We start from the raw sequence: 15,544 nt of genomic DNA, 5'->3' as shown, positions 1-15,544 counted from the left end.
TTTTTTTGCGGGAAAAGTGATTCCGCAAATTTTTTGGCGTTAAATTTTTGGCGGGAAAATTTTACAAGGTATTTTAAAGGGTTTTTACAGGGTATTTATAAGGTTTTACAATGTATTTTAAAAGGTTTTACAACGTATTTATAAAGTATTTATAAGATATTATAAGATTTTACAAGCTATTTTATAAGGTTTTACAAGTTATAAGGTTTTACAAGTTTTTTATAAGGTTTTACAAGTTATAAATACCTTATAAAACCTTATAAGTACCTTGTAAAACCTTTTAAAATACATTGTAAAACCTTACAAAACACTTGTAAATACTCCGTAAAACCTTTAAAATACCTTGTAAATTTTTCCCGCCAAAAATTTTCCCGCCAAAAAAATTTCGGCAAAAAAATTGCGGAATCACTTTTCCCGCAAAAAAAATTTTTTGGCGGGAAAATTTTTTGGCGGGAAAAATTTTTACGGGAAAATTTTACAAGATATTTTAAAGGTTTTTACAAGTGTTTTGGCGGGAAAATTGCGGGATCACTTTTCCCGCCAAAAAATATTTTGTATTTTGTGGACCTAATTTTGTTTCAAATAAGGGTAAAATGGTCATTAAAAATTAAAAGAGGGCAAACTTAAAAATGGACTCTCAAAAGGGGCATTTTTGAAAAGGGGTATTGAAAAAGGGGCATTTTTAACAATTTCTCTATTTTTAATGGTGGAAACTGGAAACAAAAGGAAATAAGATTTGTCCAATTCGGTTTATGGTTGAATCTTTCTATAAAATAGAGATATTTTTTTCCTTAAAGAGTGGATGGGTTTTTAGAGTTTCAAATTTTATTTTTAGTTTGAATTTCAGTAAAAAATTTAGTAAAATTTGAATATTTTTATTTTATTATTTCTTTGTTTTGTTTTTAAACATTCATTTTGATTTTCTTAGATTTGTTTATGAAGCTTATATTTGAATTCTCTTGCAAATTTTGGAAATCTGAATTTCCTTCCCTTTTTATTTTCGTTTGGTTTATTTGGGTCAAGTTACATTTTCTTCAGATATTATTTCAAAAAAAAAAACAAAAAAATGACACAAATCACTAAACAAATCGGTTTCTCTAAGCCGGTTATCAATTTAATTTGCTTACGCTAAACCAAATTGGTCAATTTCCACGTCATTCTGCCACGTGACAATCGCATTCTGACTACACTCGATCTCAATCCTATGTGGCAAAACAGAGAATCAAGATACCTCGTGTCAGCAATTTTATTGGTTAAAACCATATCCGAGTAATCTAAAGAAACAACATGAATAAGATAAGGTCTTCTTTGTCACATAACCAAACATCAAAAATTATAACTCAACAATCTTCACTAATCAAATTATTCAAAGCAGATAAAAAAATGGCTCAAGCAGTGGCTTCGATGGCTGGTTTACGTGGCGCATCTCAGGCCGTCCTTGAAGGAAGTCTACAGATCAATGGCTCAAACCGTTTGACCATCTCAAGAGTCACGGTTGGATCTCAAAGAACCGGACTTGTGATCAGGGCTCAGCAGAACGAGTCAGTACCAGAAAGTAGTCGCAGATCAGTGATCGGGCTCGTGGCGGCTGGTTTAGCCGGTAGTTCATTCGTTAAAGCTGTTTTCGCCGAAGCTATTCCGATCAAAGTTGGTCCTCCTCCACTTCCTTCCGGTGGCCTACGTAAGTAATACTAATTGAATCAAATTTTACATTATTGACTATTAATAATATAATCCGAACGGTATTTTTTTTGGTTAAGGAGAAAACAAACCGAAATATATTGCATGTTTTGGTCTGGAAACCGTTTTTTTTTTCTTCTTCTTTTTTTTTTTTTGGGATATTGAAAGTACAATAATCTTGAGTTTATGTTTTGTATTTTTTATTTTTGTTTCTGTTTTGGTTTAGATATGCAAACCAAATAAAAGTCCGGTTCAATCGCGGTTTGGTTTGAACCGATTTGGTTTGTTAGACTCGAACACCCTTATTTAATTTGTTAAAACTTAAAATATAGATCTTTTTAAAAAACAAATTGAAAATATAGATTTAAATGTAAAATATACGTCTATTTGTTATGATTTCAATTTTGGTTTTTTTTTATCAAACGTATCTTTAATCACTTTTTAAAGATATAATTAAGTTTTAGAGATTACTAATTAGATTATAGAGATCGGTTCTGTTTGAATGATTATGGCTTTGATTTTTTTTTTTTTTTGTGTGAGCAGCTGGAACAGATAACTCAGACCAAGCAAGAGATTTTTCATTGGCATTGAAAGACAGATTTTACATACAACCATTGTCACCAACAGAAGCTGCAGCTAGAGCCAAAGAATCTGCTAAAGAGATCATTAACGTTAAGTCACTGATCGACAAAAAAGCTTGGCCTTACGTTCAGAACGATCTCCGTTTAAGAGCTTCGTACCTTCGTTACGATCTTAACACCGTTATCTCTGCTAAGCCTAAAGAAGAGAAAAAGAACCTTAAAGAACTTACCGGCAAGCTCTTCGAAACCATCGACAACGTAAGTTTTGTTTTTTGTTTTCTTTAGTTAGGGTTTTGTTTTCTAGCGGTTTCTTGGTGAGAAGTTAGAGTGTTTGGATTGATCTCATATTGTTTTTTTTATGTGAAAGTTGGACTATGCGGCGAGGTCTAAGAGCAGCCCAGATGCTGAGAAGTATTACTCAGAAACTGTCTCGAGTTTGAACAATGTTCTTGCCAAGCTTGGTTAATGAAGAAAGATTTGCTTTGTAATGTGTTGATGTTGATGCTATTATTATTATTACTATCCAAGTACTTTGTCTTTCTCCTGCTTTTCTTAATTATCTGATCAAATCGGTTATTTCTAATTTCAGTTTCTTTTTGGTAACTCATTTTCTCAACTTTTTTTTATTATTAATCATTGTATTTTTTATGCAATTAATTCCCTAAAATTAAAAATATTTATGAATAACAAAAATAAGAATTATATATATATATATATATATATATATATATATATATATATATATTCACCATAACGAACAATATATTTAAAATCGACCGTGAAGATAATAAGTATACTTGTGAGTTGTGATTAGGTCAAAGGCCGAGTACCATGCATCAACACTTTTCTAAAAAAAAAATTTCTTCTTGTTAGTCGATTCACTTTTTCTAAGTTTTCTTCCCACTCCACAAGATACTCTTAACTTTAGATTTTAAATTAAAAACAAGGATATAACAATATTTTAAGATATGACATGGAGGAGGTTAGACCATGGTCGTGTAATTGTCATGTCCTAAAAGTCAACTAAACAAGTTTTAATATGTGCTTAAGGTTAAAACGTCACATAGCTGACTGAAATTTTGCTTCTTAATTAAAGATCCTATCAAACGGAAGTCACATCCAAATTTACTTTGATCTCTATAAAGACACTTAACACACCAAAAATACACTAGATTTCTAAATATAATAAAATCCTACTTAAACTCTACAACCACAATTTGATGACATGATTTCAAAAAAAATGATGAGATGGATTTTTAAACTACGGCAAAGTCAAGAATTTATAACTAAGTCTTACTTTAACAGGAAAAACTTATAATTTAGTAGTTAGACATGTTTAGTTAACGTTTAGGGAATATTTTTCTCGAAGCCAAATTGACTTAATTAGACGGCAAAGCTGATTATTTTTAAAAAGAAAAAAAAAATTAGATATACATATAATGATATAATATGAGATTAGATAAGTTAACCAAATATTTCAATTAACTAATATTGGAGTTGTGGTTAAGGAGTCAAATCAGATGACATGAGCATATTGTATGTATATTAAAAGAAGATTTGGGAACATTTCCAAAGTAAAAATGAAGACAAACCCTAAAACCCAAGAGAATTCGATTGGGTGGTATGACTTAATCCACACAAAACGTATTTACCTATTAATTAATTGTCAACATTTGACTTATTAATTTTTTATTCATTTATTTCGAATCAACTTTCTGTCCTTTTTGCTACATTTATTAACACCAGACCAAACTGTTCTCGGCTGGTTTTTAAAACTTCTAAATTTCCTTTCTCTCATCACAGAAAAAATGTTTTGTCAAATAATGTTCCATATCGCTATTTTCTGTAGTCCAATGTGATTAATCTATGCACATTTTTAAAAATAAAATTAGAAGAAAACCATATAAATAGAGATTACCTAACCAAGTTTTAAAGACAACCTTTTACTAAAATCCAAATATAAACTCCTTTTTGCTTCATCTAATTCCTTCAAACATCAATATTTTCAAATCATTCCAAAAAAGTAGCTATTCCTGTTTTTATTAAACAAGAAAACTTGTTCAACGTGGACATTTAGTTTAGTGATTCAAGACCAAAGATATAATTCTGATTGTTTGCGAAAGAAATATTTGCATTCATGTTTACTTGTGTTACACAATATTCTTACATTTAAAATAAATTCAGTATAATATATACTTTAATTTTTTTCAAACATGTATTGCAAAAATATTAATATATACTTTCTGTATTTAGTATTTGCAAATGATTTTTAATAAACAGATTATCTTATCATATCAATTAACGTCAACACGAACACACGAATAAGTCCAATTAGATACGTTTTTTTCATAATCATCAAGAGTTAGACATATGGTTAGGGTAGCTAGATATATTATTTAACAATTATATTATTCCGTTCAAATTATAATTTTGATGGATTCATGCCTACATATAAATACAATATGTAATCAACATCATGTCTCATGCAACTTCAACATTTCCAAAGTAAACAAACCAAACTACAATTACATGACGGAAGAGTTTGAGATCGCCGGAATCTCCACGGGAGCTTGGTGGAGTTCGCCAACAAACACCGCCACAGTATTCTCTGGCTACTCGCTGCCACGTTCCACTGAGATTAGCCTTGATGTCACAAATTTCGGATGGCAAAACTTCGATAACAAGATTAACGATCCTAATGATGGTTTTATTAACATGTAAGTCCACATGAATACAACATTAATATACAAAGTAATATTGAACTTTCTTTAATCTATTTTCTTTGTTTTATACTTCTTGTAGGCATAATAGTTTCTTTGAAGGATTATTCGATCCTAACGAGCAATTACTACCGGATTCTTGGCCAAAAAGTACAGTTCCTAATGCGAAATCCGAGCTCCTTGAAAGCTTCCCATTCTTAGATAACATGTTCTTGATCGATACAGAAGCTGAATCATTCTTGGATCATGAAATCAGAAACCATAACTCTAAGGAGCAAACTACACAAGACTGTAAGAATTTTACTTCAAAGGCACGTAACAAACATAAAAACATAACTAGTTTTTTTTTTTTTGACTAAAATTTAGAGGTATATTGAACATAACAAAATATGTGATGACTCTTTCAGGGGAGCGAAAGGACTGAAGAATTAGAAGAGAACAGCGACGAATATTCACCGCGATTACTAAAAAGACAGAGACTCGAGACACTATCTCCATTGCCAAGCTTCAAGGTTCGTAAAGAGAAACTCGGAGATAGAATCACTGCGCTTCAGCAACTGGTTTCACCATTTGGCAAGGTAAATTAAAAGAACATTTTTCGAGTTTTATTGCGCAGTTTTAATCTATGTTTTTTTCTTATTTAAGCTCAAAAGATTTGTCTTCTGATCTCTTTGCAGACAGATACAGCTTCTGTTCTCAATGAAGCTGTAGAGTACATAAAGTTTCTTCAAGAACAAGTCACTGTAAGTTCAGATTCTTGATTTTCATTTGCAGTCAAAATAAAATCTATTAAATAACTTGTAGTTTGATTATTTTTATTTTGTTTTAATAATAAATAGGTATTGAGTAATCCAGACCAGAACACCATAGGATCTGTTCAACAACAGCAGGTACTTAAAATTAGTTATATGTTAACAACTCTTATCCTTGTCCTTTTGCTTGTGATATCAAGAATCTTTTCAAAAACTAATCATCACCAATTAATGATTCTTGAATTGATTATAATTAATAGTGTTCAGACAAGAAATCTATGAATACTCAAGAAGAAGAAGAAGAAGAAGAAGAATGTAGTCCAAGAAAACATGTAGATCTCGCCAGCCGTGGACTATGTCTGATGCCGATCTCAGCTTCTTATCCGGTGGCTGCAGCCGCGGCTTCGGCTGCAGAGATGAACCTACATCTGATTTCTGGAATCTTCCATTCTGTGTAAACTTATAAATTAGATATATACATAAACCACAAAAAGTTATCTTCCACAAACAGGGGGTCTTGTAAAGTTTTATGTCCCGTTTTTATACAAGAAATGTAAATGTCCTGTAATACTTTCAAAATCATATATTGTTTGTTTGGGTTTACTTTTTTCTCTTTCTAAATGAACCTACTATTTTAAGCAAAATAAATTCGTAAATTATAAACGTAAACGTCAAACTAAACCGAAGGTTTGCATTTGCATTTTGCAAAATAAATCATAAAAACCTGAAAATGTTTAATTCCTTTGTAAACGAAATTTTCTCATCGAAATACAAATTAGATAATCGTAGAGCCGGCCTTCAAAATACTGTATGTGGATTCCAAAAAAAATAAAATTATTTAACCCATAAATTATAAAATTATTATCAAAAACTAGAAAAAAAGTTTTTATATATGGGGCATATCAAACTTTCCACCTACACAGTGCCGGTCCGAGTATTTGTGAGATCCTACACGAAATATAAAATGAGGCCCTGATATTTATTAACAATATTTAACATATGATTTTTTTTTATATATGTTAATTTTTATTATTGTTTTAAAAAAATATCCAAAAAAATGGGCCTCAATATCACTAATTTAACTAAGTAAAATTTCAAAATGGGCCTAAATAACCAAAAAATACTAAAAAAAAAAAAAACAAAAAAAAACAAAAAAAAAATTGTGGGACCCCAAGCAGTGGCTTGGGTAGCCTGTCCTGCGCGCCGGGCCTGCACCTACAAACCCTTTACCAACTTTTTTAAATAATATTAGACCCTGTTCTAAAAATCAGCCGCCTAGCCGCATAGGCGACCCGGAGGGGAACCGCGGCGATTTTGTCCAAATCGGTAAGAAAAATCGTTCGTCCAATTTTTTGTCCGCCTAGACCAATTAATTTATTTATTTATTTTTATTTTTTATCTAAAATTCAAAACGTGCTACTTATATTCGTAATTTGTATAAAAATTATAAATTTGAGCTTAAAATCTTGTTATAATGTGTTTAATGCAATTTTAAAAACAATATTATTTAAATTTCTTAATTATAATAAATTAATATGTTTTTAAAATATTAAATAGCCCTAAAACCAATTCCCGATTAATCTCTATTTAAACTATTTCACGCTTGTAGATTAAGAGATTTGGAGATAAGAGAATGTTTGGTTTTAACAAGAAATACTTAATACCAAAAATAGCTATTTTGTGTCCATTGGTACAATAACTCCCAAGTCATATACTAGAGAGAAATTCGCTTAACGTCAACCAAAAGCTTAACATATCGAATTATCTAGTTTAATTTTCTCAAAAGTTTACACACACACACACATATTACAATAAAGTTTATTGCTACTTAAGAAAATGAAAATAATAATAATAAGTAGAGTTTATTGCGACTTCTGAAAGAACGATAAAAATAACTTATGGCTTGTTTGTGACCAAAACAAATGAAAGAAAAAGTGTATTGAGTATTGACTATGGTATTGGATTATTTATTCACTTTTGTGGTTTGTGTAACCGTTTAATTTGAAGTGGTACATAAATATGGTGAAAGGAAAGAGGCAACACACAGATTCTGATCTCCGGTCTCCGAGATTCTTCTTCACATCTTGGATCGTACTTGCTGAACAAGCTCTCTTCTCAGGATTTTACCAGCAGCAGATTTTGGAACTGTGTTGATGAAGCTCACTCGTCGTAATCTTTTGTAAGGAGCGACCTGATGAAATCAAAAAGATGGTTTTGAGCCTAAGAAAACAAACACATCAATACGATTGATTCCAACCACTTGAGTCATAAGTTATTAACCTGTTTGGCAATGAACTTTTGAATATCTTGCTCTGTTATTGAGCTGTTTGGTGATCGAACAACAAATGCAATTGGAACTTCACCGGCTTCTTCGTCAGGGAATCTGCAATGTACACACATGTTATGTTAGTTTGGACATGAAAATCAACTTGGTATCTTTCTGATGTATCGAATTGTGAATATATGGCTCACGGGATAACGACAGCATCTAGTATTTCAGGATGCGATACAAGAAGACCTTCTAGCTCAGCTGGAGCAACCTAGATATATTCAAACCATTCATTATGATTTCACCTATTTTCAATTTTCGCGGTTTGGAAAGTATGGAATGAGAGAATTGGGAAGTGAAACCTGGAAGCCTTTGTATTTGATAAGTTCTTTGAGTCGATCAACAACATAAAGGTTACCATCTTCGTTGAAATATCCAAGATCTCCGGTATGTACCCAACCTTTTTTATCGATTGTTTCTTTAGTAGCCTGAGGGTTATTGAGATACCCTGAAAGAGAATCAATTTACATGATTATCAAATGCATAGTTATGAAAGGCTATAAATATATCAAACCTTTCATCATGTTTGGTCCTCGAACCCAGATCTCGCCTTGTTGATTTGGAGGCTGAGAGTTTCCAGTTTCTACACTAACTATCTGAGCTTCAACTCCTGGAGCAAGCATTCCAGCTGAACCAGAGTTCCGTTTCCCGAGTCTCGGGTCTTCCACAGAGACAATTCCACACGTTTCAGTCATTCCATAGCCCTGAACAAATCACAAAACACCTCTTTTTGCATCATTCATGACAACGGATTCAAAATTTGCTACGAACAAAACAGAACAGAAAAATTGCGTGAATCATATACATTTTGGCCTGTTCTTTACGAGCAAACATCGAGGAATCAGCTAACATCTACATTTATCAGAAACTCAAACCTAAGGATAATAACTTCCAAAGGACCAAAAACAGGATCTGAAACCAACTTTTCTTTTACCTGCATAAGCAAAACATTAGGAATGTTTCTTCCACATTCCTCCATCAAATCTTTCCCAAGAGGAGCAGCTCCTGATCCAATGTACTTAAGTGAAGAAAGATCAAACTTTTTCACAATACTCTGCTTGGAAAGAGCAAGGAACACAGGAGGAACAACCCAAAGATGAGTGACTCTATACTTCTCAATGTTCTTAAGAACCAACTCGAGCTCAAATTTCGCCATAGAGACCAAAGCATTCCCTCTCTGAAGCTGAGAATAAGTAATCACAGTCAAACCAAAAACATGAAACATTGGTAGAAAACACAAGAACACGCCATGATACTCTCCCATAAGATCTTGATCCATCGTCACCATCAACGATGCTGCAATGAAATTCCCATGAGTCAATTCAACACCTTTGCTTGTTCCTGTAGTTCCTGATGAATACAACAATGCAGCAGTATCTGATTGCTTAATCTCAACGAAAGGGTAATCAGAAACTGGCTCTGAGAGTTCCATAACGTCATTGAAACTAAGAATCTTCGAATTCGATCCCGGAGGAATCTGTACGGAATCTTTAGATCCAAGTAGAACAACGGGAAGATTAAAACCCTTGATTTTATCAAACAGTTGATTAACAGAGATGATAATCTTCGGATTCGAATCCTTGATCTGTTTCGAAACCTCATTCACAGTGTAAAGAGGATTCGCGGTGGTGAAAACGCCGCCGATTGCGGTTACGGCGAGGAAGCAGAGAGGGAATTGGTAAGAATTCGGAGCGAAGATCAACACGACGTCGTTTTTACGAACACCTAGACGTTGAAACCCGTGAGCGAGTCTAGCGACGGCGGATTTGAGCTGAGAGAAGGATAAGGAGTCGCCGGAATCGGAATCGGCGATAGCAAGCTTTGATGGGTAAGATGAGGAATTACGGAAGAGGAAAGAGACTAACGATGTGTTTGGATCTTTGGGAAGAACTAGCGTCGGACGTAGTGATCGGTAAATTCCGTCTCTGCCATAGCCGGATTTTTCCATTTCTTCCGATCTCGGAGGACAGAGGATAAGGTGAGAAGTATGTGTAAGAGGAAGAGGAAGACGACGACTATTTCTGGTTTCGGATTACTTCACGTAAAACGTTACATTTCTCCAAATGTAATTTTAATTTTAATTAGTATTTTAATTTTTTCTTAACAATTAGTATTAATCATTGCGATGTCAGAGAAAATACTAAATATTAAAAATTCATAATGACGTAATTTTTAGCAGAGAAAGTAAAGAATTATTATACAAAAAAATGCTTGGAAGTCCCCTTGATCCATTGGTTGACTAAGGGTTAATTAATGTTTCTACACCAAGAGGTCTGGGGTTCGAGTTCCAGGTAATGCTATTTATTAATAAATTTGCAGATTAATGGAGGCAAATGTGCAAGAGATCTTCAGCGATGTACAATTATAGCCGTTCGCTAAGATTCTACACAGAGAGAGAAGTGTCGTCAGGTCGTGGATCATTGAAGATATCCGTCAAGAGCATGAAGAAGGAAGTGTCGTCCGTCGTAGATCTAATGAGGGTCGGAAAGAATTGTCAGTTGTAGAATCGTCTATGTAACAGTTCTCGTAGTTTGCAATAAATAATAAATTCAGACGTTAAAAAAAAAAATACAAAAAAAAATACAAAAAAAAAACTTTTTTAAGTTACGAATAAAGTACTAATAGTATGGTAGCTAAAAATAGAATTTGTGATTTTGGTCGAATAGCAGATAACATATTTAAAAAGAAAAGGTAGCAACAAAAAAGGAAAAAAAGGGAGGATGGTTATAGTTCAAATACTATGGCATACTTTTGAGAATGATGGAATAGAAGAAGTGATTTTGAGAATGATTCTAAGATTATCATTCAAGCAGTGAAGTATTCTTCCATTATTATGCTCTGTTAGATTGTAGTATCTTTCTTTGGTTGGTGGTCCAATTGTGGAAAGGGAAAAATCTCTATGATAATAATGTTCACATAAATGAAGTATGTTTGAGTAAAACAGAATCGGATAGTTTTACTTCTTTTCACGATTTTTGACAATTTTACTCCTCTTGACATGAGTTGTCGTGAGAAAGTTTGCACCATGGAGAGGCGGTTTCGTTTCTGGATGCACGTTTTCAAAATTGGTCGAAACATAGACAATTCCACCATTAAAAACTGTTGGAGATTTAGCAAATATGTCAAAGAAACATGCCTTCACGCCAACCACAATTCATACTTTGTTAAAGAGTTGATTGATTCTTCCGCTACCATCCACAAACGGTACAAGGCTACAAGCAGCCGATCCACAAAAACAGTCGATCGAGCCATTAATATCATTTTGCGTTGCTATGTTATTTTAAAAGCTTCTTCATCAATATCATTTTGGTAGCAGCAAAGCGTGTCAAAAATCTGGGATAAATTTTTCTTTAAAAATTTGTCACTTTTGTATTTTATCTCCGCATAATCCACTATAATGATAAATCGAGTAACAATACATTAATACAAGATGACAATAAAAAGTGTAGCAAATGCACTTCAACTTCATTATTGACAGATTATAATGTTATTATTGGGTTTTACTGTTCATCATAGTTTGTAATACAAAATTACACACAAAAAATAATAATAATAATAAAAAAAAGAGTAAAAACAAAAAATATTACACAGTTCACACAGTAACGAATAAGTACGAATCCAATGAAAATACGAAAACCCCGGATGTGATTACTTTTAATATTTCTTCAACCAGCTAAGAAGCCCGACCCGGATCCGAATCCGTTTCGGTTCTGTATTGTTGTTCTTCTACACCAGGAACAACCATACCAGGGTGATGATGATACATTTGAACCGGACCGGGTGTTTTCATTCCATAATAACCCGTCCGGTTCATTCCATCAACTGCCATCATAACCGGTCTAACCGTTCCACCATATACTTGACCCGGACCAGCCATCTGATGAGTCTGAGGTTGGTGGTATCCCATTGGTACATGATGGTATTGTTGAAGATACTGACCCTGCATTTGAACCGGTTGTACCATATGATTACCCGGTTGAACCATATGATTTCCCTGTTGAACCATATGATTACCCGGAACAGAACCAGGAACGTAATAAACCGGTGATTGGTGAATGGTATGACCCTGGTAATGAACCTGTGGGCCTGGGCCTGGGGCGTATTGCCATTGCGAGTTAACCGGGAGATTACTCTGTTGAATTACTTGTTCCGGTTGAGAATCGGATTTAGGAGTCGAAACCGGTTCTGGACTTTCCGGTTTAGTAAAAACCGGTGGTGGAAGTTCCGGTGTAGATGTTCGCATCACAGGAGCCGAAGACGTCGAACCATACGGTGAAGGAACATCGCGACGTGGCGAACCAGGATCCGAAAGCGTCGAGACTTCTCGTTGAATCTTAGCTCTCGGATCACGATCACGAAGCTCATGCGGCGGAGCAGTTTCATCAAAATTATCCAATCCAAAGAGATAATCAGGAACTTCAGAAACAATCGACGAGACTTCAGATCTAACGCGCTCGAAAACTCTACCGGATCCGCCGTTAGAAGCTGCGGTTGCGGCGGCGGAAGAACCGAGATTAAGAGCATCGAGGAACCACTGCTCTCGATTAACGGAGCTATCGAGAAGAGAGCTGATACTGCTAGCTCGACTATCGTTATCTTCTTCCCCGGCGACGTTTTTGGTGAAGAGAAAGAGACGAAGACGAGAGGCGCGTGGGTTTTGATTCTGTGCGACGCGGTCGTATTCGTCCATCATGTTCTCTACATCTTCGTCCGTTGATACGGAAATCAACGCGTCAAGATCTTCGTTTGGTAGCTGGTACTTCACGCTTATGTTGCTTTTACCTTATCCAAATATTCCAACGCAACAATCATCATTATTTTTCCCAAATCAAATATTTTTATATAAATTGAATGAATACTTTCCCGCAAAATTCCAAAATCTTGTGGCCAATAAATATCTGCCCAATTTCCAACAATAAGTTTGACAAAATATAAAAAAAATAACAGCAAAAATGTTTTTTTTTTTTTTTTTTTTTTTTTTTAAATAAACCAATAATTCATGGTTGACAAAAAAAACAAAAAAGATCATATGATTTTGATACAATTTCGAATTATGGTATATGATAGTGATCGCCATAACTTCTTCTAAATCCAATTTTCTTTTAAACGGATCAAATATTCCGATTCGATAATTTCAGGATCGTGCAAAAATGAATGATCATAAGAAAATAAAAATCATATTAATTTAACCCATATTTATTTATAAATTTAATGAATACTTTCCCGCAATATGCCAGACTTTTGTGGCCAATAAACATCTGTCCAATTTCCAAAGAAATTAATTTCATAATATCAATAAAGCTGCAAAAAATCTTAAAAAAAAAAAAAAAAAATCATTCATCATATCTAAATTTTCCTAGTTGGCCTAACAAAATGTTCCTACTAAATAATTCGAAATTATCTAACTAAAATCCCTAATCGCTTTACAAGATCATGACGTGAATCCGTTTTCCAGAAACCAAAGGAATGATTAACTTACCGGAGAGTTTAGCAAGTTTACTAAGGAGAGAAGCAAAAGTAGTGTGACGATGAACAGCGACCATACGATTATCACCGCCGACGTAACAGAGCTGATTATCCGGCGGACGAGGCAGGATCCTTCCTCCGAAAGTGCACATGAACCGTACACGTGGCTGACTATCGTACTCCGATCTCGGCGATGACGCCAGTGAGTCGTTGTCCAGCTCCGGCGGAAGGATCGAAGCCATTATTTTCTCTCTCTCTCTCTCCTCTTTGTCGCCGAGGATTTTGGTAATTTGGGGATTTTTGTGTTTGATTCGATTACAACGACCATATAAATTATTAAAGGTGAATGTTCGGGAAGAGGATATGTTAGAGATACGTGACTGTCATGGACCGCATTATCACAGCATGATTTATTTCTCGTGTAGTTAACCGGGTTTAACCGTTTGAATCTTTACCACTCATTAGTGTCATTTATTAACCAGAATATTACCGATTTGCTTCAATGGTAATTTTGCTTAAATGAGATACAGATAAAATATACACTAATTCTTCTCGAATTTCATTTATTGGAAAGAAAAAATCTTACCTAAACAAAATTACCAAAAAGATCAACTAAATTGAGAGTATGTATATCGACTAAATCCAGCGTCATTAGGCGATACATTATTTGATTAAAATGGAAAATCCGTAATCGTGAGCATTGCATAGGAATAACTAAACGATTCAAATAATCAATGTTGTAGTTAAAGGTTTAATTAGGCAAAAATTTTAAGAGTGTAAGAGGCGGTGTATTGAATAAAAGATTTGGAGTGATTTGATTTAAAATGACAAATCTTATACTATTCAAACATGAATTTCAAAAAGTTTGCTCAAATTAAGTGTTATAGGATTATTGATTTTAAAATGTACAATCAAATCCAGTGTTATTGGACATATTTTAAATAGTAGATTTGAAATCACTTGAGTGACTTTCGGTGAGATTTTATAGAATTTATGAGTTAAAAATACAAAAATACAAAGAGAATTTTAATAGTAACAAATTTCCTAATTCACCAAAATCATCTCAAAACTCAATAAAATTCAAATCACTCTAAATTCATCATTCTGTACACCCTCCTAAGAGTCGACTGAATCCATCCTCATAAAACGTTATAGTTGATTACAATGGAAGATTTGTAATCATGAATGTTGCAAACAAAGCAATAATCAAAGCGAAAAGGGATGATTGTTGGTCAAGCTAAGACATTTCACGTCCAGCAATTATTGATTGTTTGGTTTTATAGACGTGTCTTTTTTTTTTTTTTTGTGGTTTCGGCAAGGACTACCGATTTGAAGATGGCTACTTTATCGATGATCTTTGTTTAGATTCTGCTTAGGTGAACTCGTGATGGCCTTATCCCTAAATCTCTATTTGAGTTTTGTTGCTAGTTTTAGTTTTCTCTCTTACGCGATTACTTTGGTAATCGTTGTGTTGGTTGTTTCGGTTCCTTGTGAAGTTGATGTCTCTTTCTTTTATGGAAATTAAACTTCTATATTTTTAATGAAATGCTAGTTTGATCCAAATAATAGCGGTCTGTGAGAGAACTACTGGCCGTTATTCCATTTTATATGACAGACGCATCGCAGCCGTCAAATAGCTATCAGCCAGAAGTTAGATGCTCCTAATCATTAACCATATACATTTGACTCCATCAAAGATATAATATATATTGTGATTTAATGATTTTAAGATAAGTATAATTAAAAACTGTACGTAATAATATATCCTTTTAATTTCCACAAGGTTCCTCACGTCGGCACAAAAAAACTAGAGAATGAAAACAAAATTCCTTACTTTACTATATTTAACAGAAGAAAAAAAATATAATCAGCAGTTCTTCGCATATGACATTGAGCTGAGTTGGTTATTACGACAGGCGATCAAATTTTATTAGTACTAAACATTATTTCCGCTAAAACTAATTTGAAGTCACTGTAGTTTTATTGTTAAACAAAAATAATGTCTCGGTAGTTTGA

General features: G+C 33.6%; 4 protein-coding genes across 4 annotated transcripts; 2 read left to right on the top strand and 2 right to left on the bottom strand.

Annotated features, from left to right (window-relative positions):
* Positions 1-1,315: 1,315 nt before the first annotated feature.
* LOC9310903 (oxygen-evolving enhancer protein 3-2, chloroplastic) lies at positions 1,316-2,864 on the top strand. The gene is made up of 3 exons (XM_002874790.2): positions 1,316-1,681; positions 2,224-2,519; positions 2,629-2,864. The coding sequence occupies exons 1-3, from the start codon at positions 1,384-1,386 to the stop codon at positions 2,725-2,727; spliced, it is 693 nt and encodes a 230-aa protein (XP_002874836.1). The 5' UTR covers positions 1,316-1,383; the 3' UTR covers positions 2,728-2,864.
* Positions 2,865-4,606: 1,742 nt separating this feature from the next.
* LOC9308808 (transcription factor bHLH114) lies at positions 4,607-6,324 on the top strand. Its single transcript, XM_002874789.2, is given in 7 exon segments — positions 4,607-4,756; positions 4,759-4,978; positions 5,064-5,292; positions 5,389-5,559; positions 5,659-5,724; positions 5,821-5,871; positions 5,994-6,324. Coding segments are annotated over 7 exon segments (954 nt in total). The 5' UTR covers positions 4,607-4,737; the 3' UTR covers positions 6,192-6,324.
* Positions 6,325-7,579: 1,255 nt separating this feature from the next.
* Positions 7,580-10,112, bottom strand: LOC9308807 (4-coumarate--CoA ligase-like 7). The gene is made up of 6 exons (XM_002872692.2): positions 8,997-10,112; positions 8,577-8,766; positions 8,365-8,510; positions 8,206-8,273; positions 8,014-8,116; positions 7,580-7,924 (listed from the first exon to the last, which is right to left on the bottom strand). Exons 1-6 carry the CDS (start codon positions 10,008-10,010, stop codon positions 7,811-7,813), a joined length of 1,635 nt encoding a protein of 544 aa, XP_002872738.1. The 5' UTR covers positions 10,011-10,112; the 3' UTR covers positions 7,580-7,810.
* A 1,394-nt stretch (positions 10,113-11,506) lies between these two features.
* On the bottom strand, positions 11,507-13,947 carry LOC9310902. The gene is made up of 2 exons (XM_021020748.1): positions 13,542-13,947; positions 11,507-12,844 (listed from the first exon to the last, which is right to left on the bottom strand). Exons 1-2 carry the CDS (start codon positions 13,768-13,770, stop codon positions 11,736-11,738), a joined length of 1,338 nt encoding a protein of 445 aa, XP_020876407.1. The 5' UTR covers positions 13,771-13,947; the 3' UTR covers positions 11,507-11,735.
* Between the last annotated feature and the right edge of the window lie 1,597 nt (positions 13,948-15,544).

This window comes from Arabidopsis lyrata, assembly GCF_000004255.2.
Source record: "Arabidopsis lyrata subsp. lyrata unplaced genomic scaffold ARALYscaffold_6, whole genome shotgun sequence".
Taxonomy (NCBI): Eukaryota; Viridiplantae; Streptophyta; class Magnoliopsida; order Brassicales; family Brassicaceae; genus Arabidopsis; species Arabidopsis lyrata.
This window is presented reverse-complemented; position numbering and strand designations above follow the sequence as displayed.

Bases quoted from the DNA above. Each gene is read 5' to 3' on its own strand.
- LOC9310903 (XM_002874790.2), top strand. From the start codon at position 1,384: ATGGCTCAAGCAGTGGCTTCGATGGCTGGTTTACGTGGCGCATCTCAG. The intron at 1,682-2,223 runs GTAAGTAATACT...TTGTGTGAGCAG, and splicing joins ACTTCCTTCCGGTGGCCTAC to CTGGAACAGATAACTCAGAC. The intron at 2,520-2,628 runs GTAAGTTTTGTT...TTTATGTGAAAG, and splicing joins TCTTCGAAACCATCGACAAC to TTGGACTATGCGGCGAGGTC.
- LOC9308807 (XM_002872692.2), bottom strand. From the start codon at position 10,010: ATGGAAAAATCCGGCTATGGCAGAGACGGAATTTACCGATCACTACGT. The intron at 8,274-8,364 runs GTTTCACTTCCC...GAATATATCTAG, and splicing joins TCAAATACAAAGGCTTCCAG to GTTGCTCCAGCTGAGCTAGA. The intron at 7,925-8,013 runs GTTAATAACTTA...TGATTTCATCAG, and splicing joins AAAAGTTCATTGCCAAACAG to GTCGCTCCTTACAAAAGATT.
- LOC9310902 (XM_021020748.1), bottom strand. From the start codon at position 13,770: ATGGCTTCGATCCTTCCGCCGGAGCTGGACAACGACTCACTGGCGTCA. The intron at 12,845-13,541 runs GTAAGTTAATCA...TATTTGGATAAG, and splicing joins TAAACTTGCTAAACTCTCCG to GTAAAAGCAACATAAGCGTG.